The sequence below is a fragment of the Lepisma saccharinum genome, chromosome 4, assembly GCF_977018435.1.
Source record: "Lepisma saccharinum chromosome 4, izLepSacc3.1, whole genome shotgun sequence".
NCBI lineage: Eukaryota > Metazoa > Arthropoda > Insecta > Zygentoma > Lepismatidae > Lepisma > Lepisma saccharinum.
In genome coordinates, this window is record NC_139232.1 from 62,192,648 (window position 1) to 62,215,463 (window position 22,816).

Consider the following 22,816-nt stretch of genomic DNA (forward strand, 5'->3'; position numbering starts at 1 on the left):
CCGAAGACAAATAACGAAACGGCTAATACAGGGAACGCGTCACGCATCAAAAAGCGACACCAACGCCACCAAATTGCACCGACGGTTTCCCTGCGACTATTAAGTGCCTGCATCTAATTTAGCACATTGGCCTTCGTGCAAAAACCGCCTTCGTTAGAGCCCCACTCCCCTCCCTTTACTTTCCCATCTGTTTTTTCCCCCGTCTTTGAGTTCCGGCAAACGATGCACCCTCGCTCTCAGCAACAGGTCGCCATAGTAACGAGCAGAGGCGCTCTCACGCGGAAAAATCAGGCTCTAACATTGATCATCGAAACTACCATTTCCTCTTGTCCTCTGAGCGCCCCCTTCCCCTGCCGGCTCAATCTCTGCTCTCCCAACCCTACCACTCGTCAGTCTCTGAATGCCTGGAATGCAGAACACACTTGTCACCGCAAGGACATGTCTAATAAAGGGCCTAGCTGTGTTTTAATATACTGGAATTGGATTGGAGCGGACAAAAGGTGGGGATTTTGGAAATGCTTGGCAGAAAATGAGGGATTCCCTTTCCCTCAGTATTATATATATATATATATATATATATATAAAAGACTTTTTAACAGTTGATAAATATTCTCTCGATTTCATAGAAAAATAATGTTCAAAATTGGAAGTTACTCTCTTGAAGAAAAAATATATTGAATTGTAGTCACGATCATTTGATTGAATTAAATTGTTGTTTGAAGTCCACTTTATGCACAGAAAGGCTAATCGGCTACTGTTTAAAGTGGGATCCGAACCACTGTGTAATGTGCCTCTACCGGGTATTCATTACAAAGCGACGGCGTTACCACTACGCCATCCGGGAGGCCTTCGATGATTTCATATAGAACTGAATATGTTCTTCACTCATGTTGTGCTCCGCAATTTGGTTACATGTTTAAGGATTTGATTAAGTTCATCCAGCGAACACTATTAAGGGTTGGACACATTGACGGCATCCGATGAACAAGAAGCGGACACCCCCTTCCCCTCCGATTCACTAGTCTGCTCCTTTTGCCAGCCCCCTGCAATACAAGCGAAAAAAAAGTAAATGCCTATTTAACCTAAATATGAATTTTGTTTGGAAATTAAAGGATGTTAAAAGTGACTGCCTCGCAGAAATTAATGCGGCCTTCTTAGTATTTTCTTTCTGGTGCTGCCAGTAGATACTTTACTAAATACAATACTTTTTCTGGCCGTTCATATTGTTATTATTATATTTCGCTGTGGTATAAATTCGAGAAGGATTTCGTCCCCTTATATCTTTGTCGTACTTACATGTTCGTAAAATCTGGGGGAGTAGGAGGTGATCCTTTCTCAAGACACCTAAATGTCAACGTCTTTAGTATATACTGGACTACATTTGCAGGGTCTGGCATCTAGACCCATGTCCAATATAATCCTCTGTTGTGTGATTGTCGCTTCATCTCTTTCATCTTACGACCATTCATCCTTATCTTCGCGATTAGCCAAAATTGGTAGAAAAGCGAAGTAAAATATATGAAATCAATCAATCAATCAATCAATCGTAAAATTTTTGGAACCTTGTCTCCGGGAATTATGTGCGATTCTCAAGAAATAGAAATAGAAATAGAAATATGTCACTTCGATTGCCGAGCGCGTTGAGTGTTCGACTCGCCGTTTGCTACCGAAGGTTCTTGGCTTGGTTGTCCCTTCATCAATATCATTTAACCATTATTTATTTACATTTCCAGTAATGTACACCATTCGCTAAATTGAGAAATACTTACGTTACGTCACCGTGCCAATGCTGCAGTTATCTTCATATTAACTGAGAGAGATTGTCTATAAATAAACTTAATGGAAGTTCAGCAGAGGGTTTCATCCGATGCTTACAATGTGGCGTCCCTTAACATAAGAATAAATGACGACTCCTCTCAACTTCCCTTTTCAGACATCTAAGGTGAGCTTTCAGGTCGAAATGACATGTGACAGCAACACTTGTCCCTTGCGAACGAACCTTCAGAATTAAAGACAACCTTTCGTACCAGGATGACACGACAAACTGCACATGTCGCCTTAGTCTGCTGTTCACGCATGCGCAGTGAATGCTTCTCTACGAGCTGGAGGGGGAGGTATCTAGTGCAATTTGTGATCGCGTCGCTTCTGTCTGAAACCTCTCCAACACCAACAATAAATCGTGAATTAACACCGCGAATGGGTGGCATCTAAAAGCACAGGTCATCAACTCCCAACCCCGAAAAAACATCATTAATCCGGCATTGAAAAGAGGCTGCACAGAATCAAAACAAATTCTCAATCGCGGAGGAACGTTACGTTTTCCAATTTCGACATTCTTAACGACGCAGTCCCGGAATGATCATGAAACTTTGCCTCCTGTTAAGATCCCTGGAAAAGGTTTCCTTGCTCCGTTCGGGAACCACCGCGTTCTGTCTAAATTTCCAGCAACTTGATTAAAACTGCTAATTACCAGCAGCAATAACAGCTTGCTACCTCTTACTTTCTGCCTGATGACAAACTTTCCTCGGTTCTCTAAGAAGCTTTAATATCTTCAAGTCTTTTGAAAAGCCAAGATGCCTAACAAGGATACTAATTATGATTATTACACGGAAAAGTGCGGAGGAAAGGGGGGAAGTTTCGAGAAGGGGTGGGGGGATGGTGGCAGTTACCGCTTTTATGTTTCGACGAAGCATTAAAAGTGTACGAAGAGGGATAAACACTATTCATAGTGCTAACTTGTATCTATAGGCTTCATTCAATGTGACGAATCATACACAAATGGGCACCAGCATAATTTTTGTTAATTATATTCCTCAGAAATAAGTTTGCAGGATTTCGGGACGGACTGAGGTCCGCCTAAACTAGCATGCCATGCGACGTAGTGGACGAGATTTTACTTTATATATAACATATTCACACATATATGTGTGTAACAAATATTTATTCTGGATCCTCACTAATATGCATAAATAATGGCATTTATTTATATTTGTACTTATATGATTCTGCCGAAGAACACCTAAACAGCCTTGATACAGCAGTTCATATAAGAATGTACAGATTATAATTCGAAATATAAAGTGTCAAAAGAGTACATGAAGAGAATATAAAAGCAATACAAATACATAGGTAAGTCAGGAAGTAGGTCACAAACGATTATTAAAAAAATATATTAAGTGAGATACTGACTTGAAAACAGTTCTTGTTTTTCAGCATAATCTCCACGAACATTGATATACTTATACCATCGCTTTATCAGTCCACCTAAACCTGTTGCATAAACGTATTTCGGCTGCTGTTCCAGCCACAGTTCGCACCTCACGTTCATAATCATCATATGAGAAATGTTTGCCGCCACCATGCGCATATTTTTCGGAAATTCAAACTATCATGTATTATGCTGTATAGGCTAAACCATGAGAATACTCTATTGCAGTTCATATGCTGTCTATCGACTTTCGCCTGTCGCTTGGAATCATCTCCTCCACCCTTGCCATCTCCACGCACAGTCCTCGAGTACGGTCGCCATTTTTAAACTGAGCTGCCCATGCGTGCGTCTGCTATGTAGCGACTGTCAACTGAATATCATTAAGGTGGAATATGCTGCCACCTAACGGCACTTCCAGAAACTACTCCCTACTATTTTGAGCTGTCCCACATCAGTTTGTGACCTATTTACTGACTTTCCCTCGTACGTACAATGCACTCGTTAGGAACGGCTTAGGCTGAGGGGCAAGTAGGATCTACCCCCCCCCCCAAGACTGAGAATAGAACAAGACGGGGGTTTAGAAATCGAGACACAATCGGAAACGAGACGAGGCCGAGATGACGGAACAAGACTTACATACATCTTCACACTGAAAGTGACTCTAGCAAACCTAATCTCGATGTCATTTGTAAAATGGTTGCATTGGTTATGTAAGTACCGATTTAACAGTTGTATATATATAAAGATGTGGATTTTATGCTAATTATAGGAGTTAAATATACTGTATTGTTAATTCCTAGAATTAGCAGAAAATTCACGACATCTTTATATATATGCACCTGTAAATCGATACTTACATATCCAATACAGCCAATTTCACTTACTGTCATTGTGAGATCATCTGCCTTCATAATGAAAATGAGAAGTATCTAATATATATTTCCTTTGTAGGAAGGAACATTCTTCAACCAACCATCGGACTTTACACAGAACAAAAAAGCCCATAATAGATTTACATAACCACATTCTTCATATGGCCTCGGACAATCCTGCAACTTGGCAAGCTTAAAAATATATACATAAACAGTCACTAAACGACTCGTCAGCTGTTTGCCATATAAAGATGTGGCAGTGCGTACACGTTCATCCGCTTACAAACCACGGCCGTACGGGATTACTTCGTGAAAGGAGATTAGTTAGGGGAAAACAAAAATCACAAACTGAGGAGGAAAACCCGAGCTGTTTATAAAGTAGAGGAGAAGGGCGTTGCAGACTAGGGGTCGCCTTCTTCGGCTGGCCCTTATTTTAGAAACGCATCGTGAAAGCGTGTGGAGGGTATAAATGCATTAACTAATTAGTAGAAGGTGGCTTCTTGTCTTGAAAAAGCAGTGAGTGTACAAGAAATATTTACGAAAATTTACTTTCGAAAATATTATATCACTAGCTTTGCAAGCAACACAGAAAACACTGGTTAACAGTGTATTTTTTTTTTGCGTGAAAGAAGGTGTTGCTTTTAGTTTTCGAGCTGCTGAAGACGAATCTGAACTTGGCTTTTGTCCTGCACTCTCATATTTAGAAATAATGCCAATTATAGTATCAACCTTTAGACCACGGCCAAAATTTGAAGGAAATCGCAAAGCTTCATGTTGGCTGCCTTTGTGGCCCTCTACTAATTATCCCAGAATCACAAATGATACCTCGTTGGAAAGCTTATGGAACACAGATTCCAACGAGCTACATTTGGGAAATATCACGCCCAATTTGTAGAAGAAGAAGAAGAAAATGAGAAAATTGGGGAAAAAGTTAATTTTTGGAGAAACACTTACAGTTGCGCTACGCAAACATAAACTGAGTAAGACACACCCTATACATTAAGTTGGCTAACTGAAGTTGCCGTGAAGGACGAATTTCAATGGAGAAACATATTTAAAGTATACGTATTGCAATATACAGCCGGCTGTCAAAAGTCCCTGACCACCTCTTATAAAATGAAAGGGAGTGTAGATTGCAGCAATTGGTCATGGCAGTAATATGTTAGGCCTAGGGGAACACTTTTTATTACATGTCTTGGTGACCGCCATGTTCGATTCAACTTCATTTCTTTAAATGGGAAGAGGGGCGGGCATGTGGGGTATGGTTTTGGGCTAGAATGTCACCAGGAATTCAGTGGCGAAGACATTTTTATGAAAACTTTAATGATAACGAAGTTATGGGCATATGAAAGTTACAAAATGTGTTCAATTATGCTGTTCTTCTTGTGCTATGCACATGTTGAGACCGTTCTCCCATGCTCTGTGGACACGGAGCATTATCTCAGGGGAGGTGTGATTTGGGCACAGGCATCCAGTATCCGTTGCTCCAAGTGACCCACATCGAGAATCTTTTCGGCATACACGATGACTTCACATGACCCCACAAGTAAAAATCAAGTGGGGACAACTCTGGTGATCGGGGAGGCCATTCCACTGACCCACGTCGAGCAATCCATCGACCAGGAAACTGGAGGTCCAGATAGTGACCAACCTGTTGCCCATAATGAGGTGGTGGCCTATCCTGCTGAACAATGAGGGGAAGCTGCCATCCTCCGTCAAAACTAACGGAAAAATGTTTTCTTGTAACAACTACAAGTAGAACTCTGCATTTAAATTGTCATGAATGAAGAATGGGCAAATGATAAGTGTCCCCCAGATCCCAGCCCACACCATGACCTTCCCAGCACCAACCAAATTGCTCGGATCTCTCCACAACAGGTTATCGGAGGACCTATACCGCATGTTCTGTTTATTCACTTCCCCATTCACATATAAATTTGCTTCATCAGAATGCAGAATATGCAGTGCAAAGTGTGGGTCATGGCGAATTTGCTCCACAGCCCATTCAAAACTGCATTCTCCTATGCGGGTCGTCCTCAGAGAGATGGTGCTGCAGCTCCAGCTTGTACGGGTGCCACTAAACCATCTTTAACACCCTGCAAATGGAACTGCGGCTGACAACACATTGGTTCCGTTCGTTGAAATCACGAGCTACAGCACGGGCACTTCTGCCAACCCCCCCCCCCCCCTCCTGAACAGCTTTATGATCTGGATTAGTTTCGCCTGAGTCAATGGCATGGTTCAGCACATGCAAATGATATGTAATTATCACTTTCATATGCTAATAACTTCGTTATCATTAAAGTTTTCATACATTTGTCTTCACCACTGATTTCCTGGTGAAATTCTAGACCATAACCATACCCCACATGCACCCTTTCCCATTTAAAGAAATGAAGTTGGATCCAAGATGGCGGTCACCAAGATGGCGCACGTTATCATGACATGTAACAAAAAGTTTCCCTCTTAGGCCTAACATATTACTACCATGACCAATTGCTGCAATCTAAACTCCCTTTCATTTTATAAGAGGTGGTCAGGGACCCTTGACTCACCCTGTATATTGCAATATGTATACTTTAAATATGTTTCTCCATTGAAATTCGTCCTACACGACAACTTCAGTTAGCCAACTTAATGTATAGGGTGTGTCTTACTCAGTTTATGTTTGCGTAGCGCAACTGTAAGTGTTTCTCCAAAAATTAACTTTTTCCCAATTTTTCTTATTTTCTTCTTCTTCTTCTACAAATTGGGAGTGATAGGTACCAAATGTACCTCGTTGGAATCTTGTGTTCCATAAGCTTTCCAACGAGGTATCATTTGTGATTCTGGGATAATTAGTAGAGGGACACAAAGGCCGCCAACATGAAGCTCTGCGATTTCCTTCAGATTTTGCCCGGGGTATAAAGGTTGATACAATAACCGGCAATATTTCTAAATGTGAGGGTGCAGGACAAAAACCAAGTTCAGATTCGTCTTCAGCAGCTCGAAAACTAAAAGGAACACCTTCTTTGGTGCAAAAACATTTTTCAAAGTTTAATTTTGTTGACCAGTGAAATCAGAGAATTTGTCAGAATATTCTTGTGCGCGCGCAATATTGTCAAGTTCATTGTGCCAGAAATTTGTTTTAAGAAAACTTCCTTGTGTGTTTCCTCTGCATGTGGTGCAATGTACCACTCCCAATGTAACAATGAATGCATCTTCTATGTACAATTTAATTAATTTGAGAGAACTATAGACATACAAAGTCGTTTTGGGCATTTCAGGTTCATAAATACAGGGAAGTGCCATTATGCAATTTTGTCCACAAATATATCCGATCTTCCTCGCCACGTGTTTGTCTCTATCGTTTTTGTTTATAGAGAACAATCAACACCTATGCACACTCGTAGGTCTAATAACTTACTAATACCAAATCAATAATTTAATGACAATATCAGGTAGCAATTTTGATTAAGCACTCAATTATAGAGAATCATTGAAAGACACGCATGACTTAGAGAACAATATTCTCAATTACGACTATAAACATATACATGTTGATAAATGCACCAACCAAGAATAGTTACTCTGATTGATTTGGTATATATTACTTTACTTTTCTGCCACTTTAGCTAATCGTGAAGATGAGGATGTGATGGTACGATGATGAAATTAATGAAATGACAATTACAGAGAACACCAATTCTCAGGTTAGTATTCGAACCCGGGACCCCTGGAATCGTACCATCCTGTGCTAACCACTCTGCCACAGATGTCGGCACAAACCAAGAATAGAACAACAGGTTGAAGAGTCTTTGTAGCAGATATGAACATAGCGGAACAAGGATAAAATATTTCTATCAGAAGATATATTATGGATATTTATTAATTTATATTTTTGCTCTACCTTACTAGATTGACGTGAAGTTAAGGCCCATTGATGATTAGGTGAAATTCATGTAGGGAGAGGCAAGCAGAGAAATAACTATGTATACGTCTGGAATCGAACCCAGAATCGTCTGTGGTAGATCGTTAATCTAGCACCGATAAGTGAATGCTCCAAACATCATGACGTATGATAAGAATTGAGAAAAATATCACAATCTTAATTCTATGTACACTAATTTGGACGTATTAAAGTTACAGTGGTGTAAGTCACTTTTTAAAAAAATACAAAAAAAAAACAAAGAGTCTGACTCACTGCAGCTGTTTCCTTTATCACTAGAACTTCAACTGTCATCTGTTGCCAGTTGAATGAATGAATCTCTGACTTACTTCACGTTTTCTGTTAACAGATTGAATTATCTCGAACTGGTTTCTGTGTCTAAGTCTTTTTTTACAAAGTGACTTACACCACTGCAACTCTAACCCATCCATTTCTTTCTTTATTAACTCTACGTTCGAATGAGTACATCCTCTCCGCTTTTCAAGTAATCAGTAGCTAATTAACTTCAGGCTTATTTTTTCTTTTAAATACCATTTCTGAATTATGAGGGGAGAAGCACACCCCCTTCTCCCGCCGCTCCTGACTGAACAATACAGTTCGGTATCCATGAAAATACTTCCATATTCTTCACCACCTGACCTTTCGATGTTAGCCTTCACAATCAAACAGCCACTTTACCTTCTTCAAGATGAAAAATTGAAACCGCCATTTCTCTTGCTCATTTTACTCTTCTGATTGATAATTCCTACCATTTCTCTTTCCCCCTCACCATTCGGCTCAAAAATATTTTCGCAATTTTCGCATTCCATTCTTTTGTCTTCTGCGGGCGATGTTGAATTCTGGAGTGGAATTAGCAACCCCAGAGCCAGAACTACAGTGTTCCTCATAAACAATGGGAAATCTATGCCGAGCATGTCAGTTCTTTTGTTCCATTGTGAAGCAATATTGTGTGGTGGAATGCCAAAAGCGATTGTATTCAGAATGGTAAATTTCACTCCTTCCCTACCCCCCCCCCTCTCTCTCTCTCTCTCTCTCTCTCTCTCTCTCTCATAACCTTTCTGTTTGCTCTGCTTGTGCAGTTCTTTGAAAGTTAAAGTGAGACATATAATATGAGAATTAATGTGTGAATATAAATGTATTACCTACAAGTAAAATATGCATAGGTTATTTATTAATATGAATGAGTGATGTGGAAAATTCTGAATGAAAATTCATACAATACGTGTATCATCGTATATACAATTCTCAAAATTTGGCGACGAAGATTTGTACATAAAAGAGAGCTTATACAAAAGAGTAAATATATAAGTATGTAATTAATGACTTTTGAAAAACTAATATATACCATGGAAAAACGAGGCACGTATCTATAATTTTAGGCACAGTAAAAAGTTTGGAAATGTTAATTATAGTATGTACATTTCATGCTCAGAGAAGGTAGTCTGGACTGGACTTGAAGTAAAAAGTTGGATGTCATTGTTCATTCATTGATTTCATGTTTTAAGTCCACTTTATGCACAGGCTAATTGGGACTGGACCTACAGCTTAAAGTGAAATCCGAACCACTATGTGCCTCCACCGGGTATTGAACCCGGGACCCCTTGATTACAAGGCGACGATGCTACCACTGCGCCATCGGGGAGACCCTAGTTGGATGTCATCATGTATTCAATGTTCCCACGGTGAATTTCATTTACGCCCGCCTCTGCCACTCTCTCTCTCTCTCTCTCTCTCTCTCTCTCTCTGTTTGTGTACACATATTTCGTGGATAGTGTGTAAGGAAAAGCAACTCAGAATTACAAATTAAAATGAATTGTTTATCTTATGATGGTAAAGAAGGAGATAATACTGACTCACCATAATTTACAAGAGGGAGAATGAAAGTACATTTGTTTACACGAGAAACAACACTTTACTAACAGTCTGCAACAAAATTTTCAAATACTGCAACAAAATGTTTACCAGGAATATATTTTCGCTTGTGCTTTTATACACGGATTTGCAGGGAATGGATTTCTGTGTAAATACATATCTCCATATGAGGCTAAAATCATGTTATTTTGCACAGAATCGTGGTGTGTAAGATTGAAAATTATTATTTAACTTTTAGAGTATGTTTTAGTTATTTTTAATATAATTTCCATATTTTTTAACGTTTACCGACATATATTCCAAATACTAACTATACTGGGTACATGGCTAGAAGCGATGGAATATTATGATGAAACTATAAAGTCTTGATAATGTTCAACACTACATGCCTAAATTCTGAGAATCAGCTCGAGTTGAATATGCAAAATCAGTTGCCAGTGACAAGTGTGAGCATTGACTTAAGTTGCTTTCATATCTTGCACTTTATAGTACATAGATATAAATCAGTTTCCTGTTGACTAGTAGTAATGCCATTGCTTTATATTTTCCTACTGGGTCTCCATGCTACACGTTGTAACTAACGATCCACCGTATTTTGGATGAATGCACCATTTGACAAACAGAACCCTTTAGAATGTTTCACAATGCTCTGGAGTTAAGATGCCACATGACCCACTGTAGCACGTTACATATGTATAGTTTGGTATGCTACTGCTACTTGAAAGTGTTTCAGTGGTTGACGTATCCTTTGCATTAGACAACCTGCCAACCAATAAAATAAGGCGTGCAGCATAAAGATTAGGATATGTGGAAATCAGAGGAATTGACACGCAATTCGTCGGGTCTGACAGGTTTGTATTACAAGACCGTTTCTCGCTTGCTTCCAATTTCCTTATTCTTTGTCGCTTCTCTTCCAGGTTTAGTTAATCGCGGCAAATAAATAATTAATTATGCAATTCAGAATAATAAAGGTAAGAAAAGTGAAAATCAAAGAAAAACAGGTGTTATATTTTCATATGTATTGTGGCTCCTCTAGTGGAAGTCTATCGCAAGGTTATAATAAAATTTTCGCAATAAAACAATAATTTATTACTCGTATATGATAATTATTATCGTTTTTGTATTATTCGATTTTTTAGCACGGTCTGAACACCCCTACAAAAATTTCTTCCGAGAACTGACCTTGTACACCTTGATTAAAATACAATATCAGCAACTACGCCTTCGTATTGGAACATTTCAATTTTATTTACATTTAAAACGTGGGTTTGAGGATTATCATCATCACTGTGCAGGGCTACAGAAAACACTGACGAATATCTAGCGATCTAAAATGTTTCCGTCATACTGGTTAAGCCAGATAAACATAATATGAAACATTTACGGACTAAAAAAATCTGTTATGTGTATGTTAAAAGCTGAGAGCGTTAAATGATTGACTTCCCACCTCGCCACCGTCCTCGATATGGGTGTTTATTTGTTAGTGCCAATTCATCAAATATATCTAATTATAACTCCTCCTCACGGTCGCGATTAGCCAAACTGGTAGAAAGAGCGACGTTAATTAAAAAAAGAACAAATATAAATAAAAACAGACTGTAAAGGAGGTTTCAGGACAAACAAGGACAAGAACGCAGACAATTATCCTTGCCCCAATGTCAGTCGCGAGAGACGTGTTAGTCTGAAACTTAACAGTTTTTAGTGTGCTGTAAGTAAAAGAAGTAGTTAGATATTTGTGAAAGAGCATTAAAAATTTATTCTGGATTTAAACTTTTGAGAAAGACTAGCTCACGGGAGCAAATTAATTTCTGAAATATTTCAAACATCACATGCACTCTGCAGACCATGTTTGTGGCCAAACATAGTCGCCTGAAGGACTCGCGCAGGGCGAGTCATACCTATATACCTCATATTTGGTCACCTTCCGGTGTATCTGCTCATCCTTCATCCATTTCACTTTGAAGTCATTCTAAATAAAGTTGCTCTTCTTCAAGTTCTTTAGATGCAGATGAGACGTTCTCGCCTTGAGAATGGAAATGAGGATTCTTCGAGTATGAGCTCACCGATTCGCCCATGGTAAACGTGCAAGCTAAAGCAACTTCCTGCCATAAACCACTATTTATTTCAGAAGTTTTTTCGGTTCACTAACAAGGTTTTCAGAGTGCATAGGAACTTCCTATTAGATGCAAGATGGTTTGATGTTACGCTTTGGTATTTCCTGAAATCGGCCGCACACAACTCAGAATAGTTTTTGCCAATAATACATTTGAAAATGAAAACCGACACGTTGCACTAGTTAGTGGAGTATGCAAGGGAAAACCACTGTGAGTTACAAACTTGTGTTCCGGTGATACTTACTGATGGGAATGGCTCGGTATGCAAAAGTTAACTAGTTCAAATGCAATCATCGGCATATTGTGGAAAGCCAAGCGAGATGGATGAACATCTTCATAAAATGGTACGAGTTTACGCTTACACGCCAGCATAAATATGCATTTTATAGCATATCTAAGTTCAGCGATTGCTAATTGATGGCTTCAAGCGAAATTTCATGCCAAAAAAAAAAACAATTTATTCAAACCTTCTGCCCTCGACCATCTTCGTTATCTTTTGAATGCTTGTCAGAAATTTTCGAATTCCTTCGGCTACCGGGAGAAGTTGTACTGCCAAAACTACTCCACTATCTATTATTTACTTGAGCAGATTAGTCCAGTTTTCTCGGGAAGCGAAACATCTTGTAGAAGTAGCGCGCAGGAAGTAATGTGAGAAAGAGGACACCTGCTGCCTCCTGGGGACGCGGAACGAGAAACAGTTCAAGGAACCAACGAGGAAAGAGATTCAGGAAAAAGCAACAACTATGTTCTAACTTTCCAACGAAAGATCGGATACTGAAATTCAAATATAATTCCTGTTTTCACAGGTGGTATAAAGCCATTTTTGTTTGTTTGTTGACAATCTTAGTCTAAAAGATTTAAATATTAGAATTGTACAAGTGACTGGAAAAGAAAGGAGAGATTTTGGTTCAACTAAGGATCGAACTGGGGTCTTTGGCTTTCTTAGTTAATGCTCCATCACTGAGCTACCAAACCTACCTTATTTAGCAATTTCTGTAACTTAGATCTCTGTGTATGCTTATAACGTCCATCTCAGGTACACGCTAATGCCATATATATCTTCAATTGGGATTCGATTCCTTGCAGAGCCACAATTTTCACATAGCTTTTCAGTAGGATATAACATATCCTCTGCATGACATACTCTGTTACGAATAGCTTGTTTCAGGCAAATTAAAATTTTACTTCTAAACTTCGTACCAGCTAACTGTAGACCAGGCGAACGAGAACAAGTCTCTGCGCAAGTAGTGACGCGCGACGGCTTCACCAATGAACAGTGAGAGAAACGGGATTGTGTAATGGACGACGGGAGTTACCCGATTTCCCCGAGGAAATCTGTAAGCGTTGCAAATTTTGAAAAGGAAAATACCGAACGCACATTGCAAACGGACCGTATGTTCGTCTCCAGGTCCGTACGATTGGTTTAAGAATTTCTTAGGGAAATATTAGGGATAAAACTGCAAGAACAAATTTTGACAAGCCGTGCATTTATCGTACGGACTAAGGTCTGAACCGTACATCCCTACATGTACGGTCAGGACCGTACGGTTGGCAACGCTGCGCTTTCAACAATCGATTTTCCTCCTCCTCCTTTGCCGATATGCGCGGCCCTGCTGTACAGTTAGCTGGGACAGGGTATAAGTTGCCGGTAAATGCTGTCTCACACTGGAAGCTAACAACTAAATATATCCTAAACATGTGTCAAAATCCAATATCACAGAGAATCTATTCTAAACCTTACATAAAGTTTGCGTTGTGGAGGTTCTGAAGTTGGGTTGCGAGAAGATATAACAAACATGTTAAGAAAGAATTAAATCAAAGTAAAACGTAGATCCGCTAATGCAAGTAATGACGTTTTGCCAGATATGATATCCCGAATCTCTTTACTTTGTGAGTGTACAACAAAGAGACCAGACAATTTGTATTTGTTTTCAATTTTCCAAAACTCAACTGCAGTGGACCAAACGTGAGTATTTCCTAGTCTTAGAAAGTGTTGGTTTATTTTCGAAGCGGCATATTACAATTCCTTATTGGGATCATACAAAATGTTAAAGGCAATAAAGTTGTATTTATTTGTTTTCTGTTTAATTTCAATAGATTTTATCTCTTTTCACTTATCGCTCTCAACTTCCCGTTTAGAGTGGCATTCTGATAGGTTTAGATTATCACTGTCGTGAAGAATATCTAACAAAAGTAAACAAAACGAAGAAGGAAATCACGCATTCGCTCTGGACATTGTTGATTATAAATATACACAATACAGTATAAAGTGAATACGTGAATCTCATCTTAAAAGTCATTCAAAATAGAAAATCCAAATCCAGTGACAATTGGTGTCCGATTTGTCATGCTTGTATATGAATTTTATTTAACCTCTCTTATCAAATATTAATGCGATTAGTTGTTGCACATCTACACGCCACAATTCTCTAAATATGTGATGATATTTATTGATCTTGAGAATAATAAGTAGGATGAGGTGCTCATAAATTTCATACGTGGGTTATAAATTTAAAAGTGTCAATACTGTCAGGAAAAGGTGATAACACCGTGCATGTGCTATCAGGCAGTGAGCAATGTCAGTTTGAGCCCACGTCGATGTGTGGAGTGCCAAAAGTGGTCGGTGGAGCGAGTGCTGCTGTGTGTGTGCGAGGTTGAAATGAACATCATTTTGTGTACAGCCCTAAAGCATGTTTACAAAGTTAGAACAGCGATTGTGAACCAAAAACCCAGATGGCCCGTGACAAAAAAAAATTGTCATCAAAACTTGCATGAAACCTGTAGCAACAATACCTGGCAACATGGTGACAACATCGGGAGCCCAGCTTGGTGCAATTTTCCTCATTTGGAGGTTGTTCTCACCGACACATCCCAACCTCCTCAAGAAATGCACTACCCACTAGCTACCCACAGGCTTCATTCAAATCTTGATGACAATCTCGTGCATTTTTGCCACGGGCCACCTGAGTTTTGGTCCACAATCGCTGTTCTACCTTTGTAAACATTCTTTAGGGCTGTACACAAAATGGAGTTCATTTCAACCTCGCACACACACACACAACAACACTCGCTGCACCGACCACTTTTGGCACTCCACACATCGACATGGGCCCAAACTGGCATTGCGCACTACCTGATAGCACATGCACGGTGTTATCACCTTTTACCTTTCCTGACAGTGTTGACACTATTAAATTTACAACCCACGTATATTTTCAAATATCCACATATCACCTTTCCAGATCGTCTATTACCATCTCTTTATGCTCAATAACTATTTTGTTTCTTTATCTTCTTTGATTTATTACTCAGCATCATTATCAGTGAACGCACCACTCTTTTCTAATGTACGTAAAGTAAAAAAAAAGTGCTCCCCTGTGCTTCGCACCACGCCATGAAGATGTCCGTTAATATCCAGTGTTGTCAACGGTGGCAGACAATCAGTCCGTAACTTCCATGCTACTTGCTGAAAAAATCCAAATCACCAATACCGTTGCTAAGATATTGAGATGCCACTGCCTTTCTCCTGATAGTTCAACATTCCTGAAGCTGTTTCAGAGGACGGCTTGTTAAGCGAAAGCGACAACCAACCCTCATAGCGGAGCCTCCACAGGAATCTAAAAGGTCACTTCCGGAGTGTTCCAAGAAACACAGGACGAAACACATAAGGACGAACTTAGAATAGTATAGGTGAAACCGTTCTCCTCGACTGATCTTATTTAGATCATTACCTCAGCCAACCAAACATAATGGTCCATTGACAACTTTTTACCAAAGTTCTACGCGAGGATAAAGAAGGACAAGGTTTTCGCTACGGCCTTTAATTAAAGAAACATCGGGAAATTCATATCACTTACACTTACCGACTCTCTCACAATGTGGAATCTTTTATTGTTAATTATAATTCACAAAAAATGACACACATGTACACATAAATACTCTCGCATACATTTCACACATAGGGCAATTATTAGAGGTAGGTAGAGAAAGTCTTAGGATTTTACAGTCAATACTTTGACGATCAAGCGACGGTGTTTACAATATGTCGGCTGACGGTAAGGAGAGACCATTTTGTGTCCATTATCATGGTGACGAGAACGATATGTACGTGGAATACACGTACAAGCAAAATTTGTGTACTTTGAGTACAGAGGAAAAGCAAGAGAGATCGGAGTAACATCTGCCTTGATGGAAGTTACAGATGACGTGGAATTTGCGTACATATCTCCTCTCCCCACCGAGGACAAGGAGGCCACTTGCTACTTATCATTTTACAAACTTTCCCTGTACTTTATCCAGACTAAAAATTGACAGTATTTTTTTTAAAAAAATTATGAACTTCGAAAAGTCAGAAAGATCATTTCACAGAAAAAAATCAGCAAATGCACGCCTTTGAGCAATGTTACAAATGTTAAGCCATTATTGAAAATATATATCTTACTACAGCTTCACTATACACGCAAGTGATGGAAGACTTTTTCCTGTGCCATTGCATGTTTGAAAGTAAATTATTGAAGTTTTAATTTTTGAGTCTTGACTGATATACATCTTACTTTTGGCTGCCGATTCGTGAAGTTCTAGCTTTTTAAGAAGCAAATCTGGATATTCTGAGGATTCTGAGTATCCGTGTACTTCACTGATACGCATCCATGACATTTTCTGACCTGCCTTTTGGTCATATTTGTTATGCACACCGATTCCACGATACCTGCCACTTTCATTATCGCAGGCGTTATTCCCACACCCCTTCACTTTCTTCTGTACTCAAGAGCCCACGAATTTTGCTTGTACGCATATTTCATGTCCACGTAGCCCTTCATCATTACCACACGAAATCTGGAAATTATCTTCCCTCCTACAATGCCAGTTTTAGGCAAGGAGGAAAAGTATCCCGGAAGTACAAGCGTACATTAAAATTGTCATTCACTGTCATCACTGTTGATTGACACATGACTGCGAGAGAGACAAAAGGTGCACCTATTCAATATTTGTATTTCTGTATTCTTGTTTAAACTTAACATTTTTCTTGAATAGCTGTGCACTCATACAGAGAATTCCAAAAATGTCTGACAAATATTTAAAAAATGTTCTTCGCCTGGAAACAAGAATGAATGTGTTGGCATCTACATAGGTCCGCAATTCGTCACTTTTCGTGTGTGAACAAGTATGAAAATGCCAAAGAAATGTAAGACTTTTCTGATGAAACGCCCTGTACATACACACACATGGACATAAGTTTAAAAAAATTCTACTCACACTCCTGCCAATTCCTGCAGATGTCACCTGCACGCCGATCTCTTTCTCTATCTTGTCCTTTATGCCATCTGCAAAAGTGAGAAACATGGATAAGAATCTCCTCCAAATTTGTCCGATTATGAGAATAAGATAGTTTTATGTATCTATAAAAGTAAATCTATAGTTATTATGCCATGCCATCTAGATAAAATTCATTATGCACACATAAGGTTATCGCTAAGTTACCTTGGACAGAGAAGGAAACTGAAATAAAATCAATATATTTGCAAACAATAGAAACCGCCATTTTTCATGGTGCATTTTAGCTAAGATTTTAATGGTCTTATGATATACTGTAAATCTCAAGGCAAGTTTACCAACGCCTGTCTCCAATTCGTTTTCAGCTATAACTTTCTTAATGTTAAAGTCGGAATTGAGTTTTCAGTATCAAAAGTTTTTTTATTATTTACCTTAAAACTCCGTGTGAGAATCCATTTAAAATTGTAATAGAATTGTATTTTTTCTTTAAAAGTGCACCAAAATACGAACTCCTTTTCATCCTTAACTTTGGAACCGAACAAATAAAACGAACTTGGGTTGTACGACAGAATAACTAATTTAAACACAAGTTAGAAATATTTAAGAAACATTCTTCTTGGCACTTTTAATGAGAAGAAAAACAGGATAGAACGTGAGTCGTTATTTGAAGATAAAGATTCCTCGGTCTAACTCGAGTTCCAAAAATTGCAAATATGCCAGTTTTATATGCTCCTGGATATTCACTTAAAAAACGAAAATAATTCAAGTGATTTTTTTCGATAAAGGTGGGGGTTCTGAATATGAAAACTTAGAGAAAATTGGTTTAATATAAAATGTGTCATCGTCTATTTAACGTATCGGAAACGTTTAACAACCACATACTATGTTACCCCAGCCCTCCTATACATCAATTTAGCGAAAAATCTGAGTGAGATAGTAGAAGGATGGGATTTATTTGGTTTTTCACACTTAATATACCCCTAAATATCATACAAAAATATACAGTTAGGTTTCAAGAGCATATTTCTACTTAGTTGAATTGCTTGACTATCTTCGCCCCTTATATATTCTTCATCTGAAGTTACCACTGTTTTCAATTACAACTGCATATAAAGTTCTCAAATAGAATTTCAATACAAGAATTTTCGCTGGAAAGTAATGAGTGGTGATATTAGAATCCTAAGAAATCCAATGTATCCCTCGATTATAAATATGTAACGGATAATATAAGTTGCATTTTAAGTAGAACACGCGACATTTTCAGCCAACCGAAACTTGAAAAACGCATTCGTCACATGACGACTCTAGTGTGTACGTAGAGTACAAGAATTTACCGTACATTTGAGACTGTGGTTCAACGTATTAATTTTGGTGCAAGATTTAATTAAATCCTACCCGCACCATGCCGTGGCGGAAGAACAAAGAAAGACCGAAATGAACATTACACAAAGCCTCTCATTAGGCGTGTCCGTTTATGGTATAAAACATAAACGAATGATAAGAATGCATGAATGAAAAAAAATATGCATAAACAATCCACCCTCCCTCTTTGTTTCTCTTGAGTTGGAAACGAACAAAGTAACGAGAAACACTCCGTTAAGCAGCATTTAGACCATTCCACCACATGCACATACCGCAAATGTGGTTCATAAAAAAGGCTTCAAAGTGAGCCGTAGAGTGTAATGTGCCTCTTTTTGGTAAAGCAGATGATGATAATCACGTTTCAGCCAGTAACAAATGAAACGTCACGGTGCGAGAGAATGCAGTTCATTCGGACGTACCGGGATCAAATCCCTGCTGCTCATTGAAATGACGATCTTTCTGTAACGAGCGTATAAGTCTCTTTTGACGAGGGAAAAATCTGCTCGCTGAGAACTAGTAGCAAGTGTCCGTTACATGAAGGCAAACCTAACCATCTTTCCCCATTCTTCCATGCAGCTACATCCATATTTTAGTAGATGTTATGACATTTGAACCGTTCAGAGCAAAAATGTCGTAAATCCAATTTTCATGAAAATTGAGTTACCGTATAACTTATAAGTGTGTAGTATCAATATTTCAGTGCTAGAAGTAAGTATATCCTAAGTTTCAAATTCTTGCTCATATCACTATGTTTTTGCTCTAACAACTAAACACAGTACTAGTACTAAGTTATCTAAATGTTCCTTTTTCTCAAAACTGTATTGAATGGAGTTACGTCAATTGTGCTCTGAACCTCTCATTTATGAACATTTGATTTCTCGCCGTAGATATTACAATATTATCATTCACTACTCTGTCTCTTGAACACAAACCGTTGCGGAGTGGTCACTGTAACGCGCTACGAAGGCTAAGGTCCGAGGTTCGAACCCTGGTTATAGCATGGATGTATCATTGCATTAACCATCCATTTCATTCATTTCTGAAGGTTTCATTTATTACCGAGGGTTTGTCTCTAAGGAACATGAGCCGAGTGGGGAAAATTTGTGTTTTTTTAAAGAAACAAAAACAGGTTTTAGTTTTAAAGATGTTTTAAATGTCATAAGCAGTCTTTCAATCAAGAACAAAACATGTTTTAAACAAATAAAACGTTTAAAATATAATGCCAAGAATACTTTTTTCTAAAAATAATGGTTGATAAGGAATCGGTTAATCATCCAAGGATGGACTGTATTCCTAGGTAAAAAGTAAATTATTGACTAATTTCTTGAAATACCTATTTATGTTACTCGTAAATCTTGCATGTAGGCTGTTCGAGAAGGCTCAACAAATCTGCAGTTGCAAGTCCCCACTCTATGCTCGTGGTAGCTACTCAGTTTTCCGAAATATCACCATTTAATCGTGAAAGCAAGAAAAGTACATTGACATTAACAACTATGCGCAGTACTTTACGTGTGTAAAAAACGGTTTCATCCATATGCTATTCAATTATAAAAATGTTTTAAACATTTGTAAAAAAAAAAAAAACACCCAGTTGTTTTAAAAGTGCCCTACGCTACGGATAGTCATTAGGTATGTTTCTCTGTATCTGAACATACATTTTCGGCCAATGAACACAAGTAACCAAAAACTATGAAATATCAAGTATCAAAATGTGTTTGAAACAAGTCTAGAAAAACATGTTCAAAACATTGTGTTTTGAATATTTGAACATTTGTAAAAAGCAAGGACGTGTGTTTTAAACACTTTTGTTTTAAACATGGGAACCCTGGACACGAGTCGATTGTCGCTTGTCGCATGTGGCTTGTCGCGTCGGTCTGAAAGCTCTCAAAGCTTTCAGGCATTCAACAGGTTCCTCCTTCAGAGCGCAGGCATCAAGCTCTCTCTGTAACCGTTTGACTGGATGATGCAACCCCATTCCGAACGAACACGACACCCGGTCTGAGCAAAGGAAGGGGCGACGTAAGCTGCCTAGTTCGGAACCAACCCCGAAGGTAATTGTTAGGGTTTGGGAGCTTCTGGCAGAGCATTTTAACCAACTTTGCAAAACTCCGACGTTCGGATCTCCCTTTTCCCCCCTCACCCCTTTCCCCTCTTGTCTGCATTTTCTTCTCTCGCCAACGGTCAAGTTCCGAAAAGCCCCGCTACATGTTTCTGAAATTACAGAACACAATGCTCGTGCAGGAGAAATACAAGTGAAGCCCCTAAAAATCATTTGCGAGAGAACAATGGAGGTTCTCTCCCTCCAGACCCAGAGGGGAAGAAGGTGCGTAAAAATCTGGGAAACAAAGACGGAAGGGGTCAGGGCCACTCGGCGGTGCCCACCACATCAGACATTTTTAAATGAGATATTGATCGTTCAAGCTTGCAAAAATCTGAAATATGCACTCTTTTTTTACCAGACGTTTTCGATTAAGTCCTCAGTAGGTTCCAAATTTGATTCTCCTTCCCGTTTATTATCAAACCATGATTAACTTCCACTTGCAATTCAAGTTTGTTGCTCGGTTATTTGTTACGTCTATTCGTTTTATAGAAGTTTTCATTTCTAGTCATCTATACTTTATCGCTTTCCTACAGGGGTAGCCACAAAGTAAGGGGCTAATATTTACAGGTTAAAAATGTCAAAAGCGAGGATTTGAGAACAGCCTCTTTAGTTTCGCGTATACGTGAGGTCTTTCTTCTTTGTTTCCATATTGATTTCATGGGCTCTCCCCAGGAGGAGGAAAGTAGTATATCAGAAGCAAAACACATTAACCCTTCTTCACTTACTCTTTCTCTGACCATTTGCTGAAGGCTTTCTTTTTATTTTGCATATTTAAAACTTTCATTTAGAAAATATCGCTACCCACTCCGTAAATAAAGAAGAGTCCTGGCTAGATGAATTTTGTTACAACAAACTTGAATTCCCCTTTCATGTCGAACATGTTCTTAATCTATGTCGAAGTTTTTCCTTGTGTGTAACAGCAATGCGATACATCCTTATAAATTGTTTTCGGGATTTTTTTAGTCTGTAGGTTTCACATGGAAGCAAAGCAACAGGTTGGAGATGATTAGGGAATACAAGTATGAAGGAAATTCAGAAAGAATTTATTGTCTTGTGGCATGTAAACCGTTCCTCTTATAATGATCTGAGACAATGTTTCACATACGTCATAAAATGTAGCGGGTGAGGACTACAGGACTTAAATAAATTGTATATATTCTTATTCAGCATACTTTTTACTATAATATCAAAACCTTCATGTTAAAAGAAACTATAATAAATAGTATTAATATTAAAAAAAGTAATGCTTGTGACCAACAAAACCCTCCTACTTGAAGATCAAAATAAAATTAAAAATCATGTAAATTTTACCTTGATGTATATTGATTCTTTTTCTGCAAGCAATACCAATTCTCATCATGCATGTTGGAAAACGATGACAGTGTTTTAACCTTGGTTAAAATCTAAGATTTTATCATTGAAGTTTAAAACTGCGTTACTCTTGTGACATTCTGTCCACTTCTTTTTTAAATAAGTTTTGTGTGATTATTTTGAAAACCAAGCAAGATATTAGTTCCGCTTTGATAAAAATGCAACCACATATAACGCGACGCGACAGTTTTGACGTTTTGAGTTGGTGTTTTAAGTCCACATTACGCACAGCTAATCGGAACTGAACCTTTAGTTTAAAGTTGGATCCGAACGACTATGTGACTCCACCGGGTATCGAACCCAGGACCCCTTGATTACAAGTCGACGACGATACCACTGCGCCATCGGGAAGGTTCCCGATACTTTTGATATCCTGCTATTACATGTATTTATTTAGAAAGATGTCAATTAATATGTGTCACTGTACACATATAAACGTTATTGAATTATTTCTTGTCATCCTACTTGAATGTGTGATTCCTTTACTCAGAAATCACCCGTGATGCGGTGAATAGCTGGAAGCATCCGTTCACACCGAGCTGAATTGACTGGTCGCGTACGGGAACCACAAGGAAATGAACGTTATCGAGGCTTTACAGCAGGTAAACCACAATGAGGAAATTACTTGGAATTAGATCCTCAATCTCCGCTGAAGTAATTGGTTCGGACGAGTGTACAAGGCTTACGGGTGCTTTCTACGATATCAGATGACCC

The 22,816-nt window shown here is 38.6% G+C and overlaps 1 protein-coding gene across 2 annotated transcripts in view; it reads right to left on the minus strand.

Moving 5' to 3' along the window:
* IA-2 (tyrosine phosphatase IA-2) overlaps positions 1-22,816 on the minus strand; it is a 619,991-nt gene that overhangs the window by 210,438 nt on the left and 386,737 nt on the right. For both annotated transcript variants that reach the window (XM_083120601.1, XM_083120600.1), the window contains exon 14: positions 17,251-17,318. In XM_083120601.1, coding sequence (XP_082976727.1) covers positions 17,251-17,318 — 68 coding nt within the window. The remainder of the gene's footprint in view (positions 1-17,250; positions 17,319-22,816) is intronic.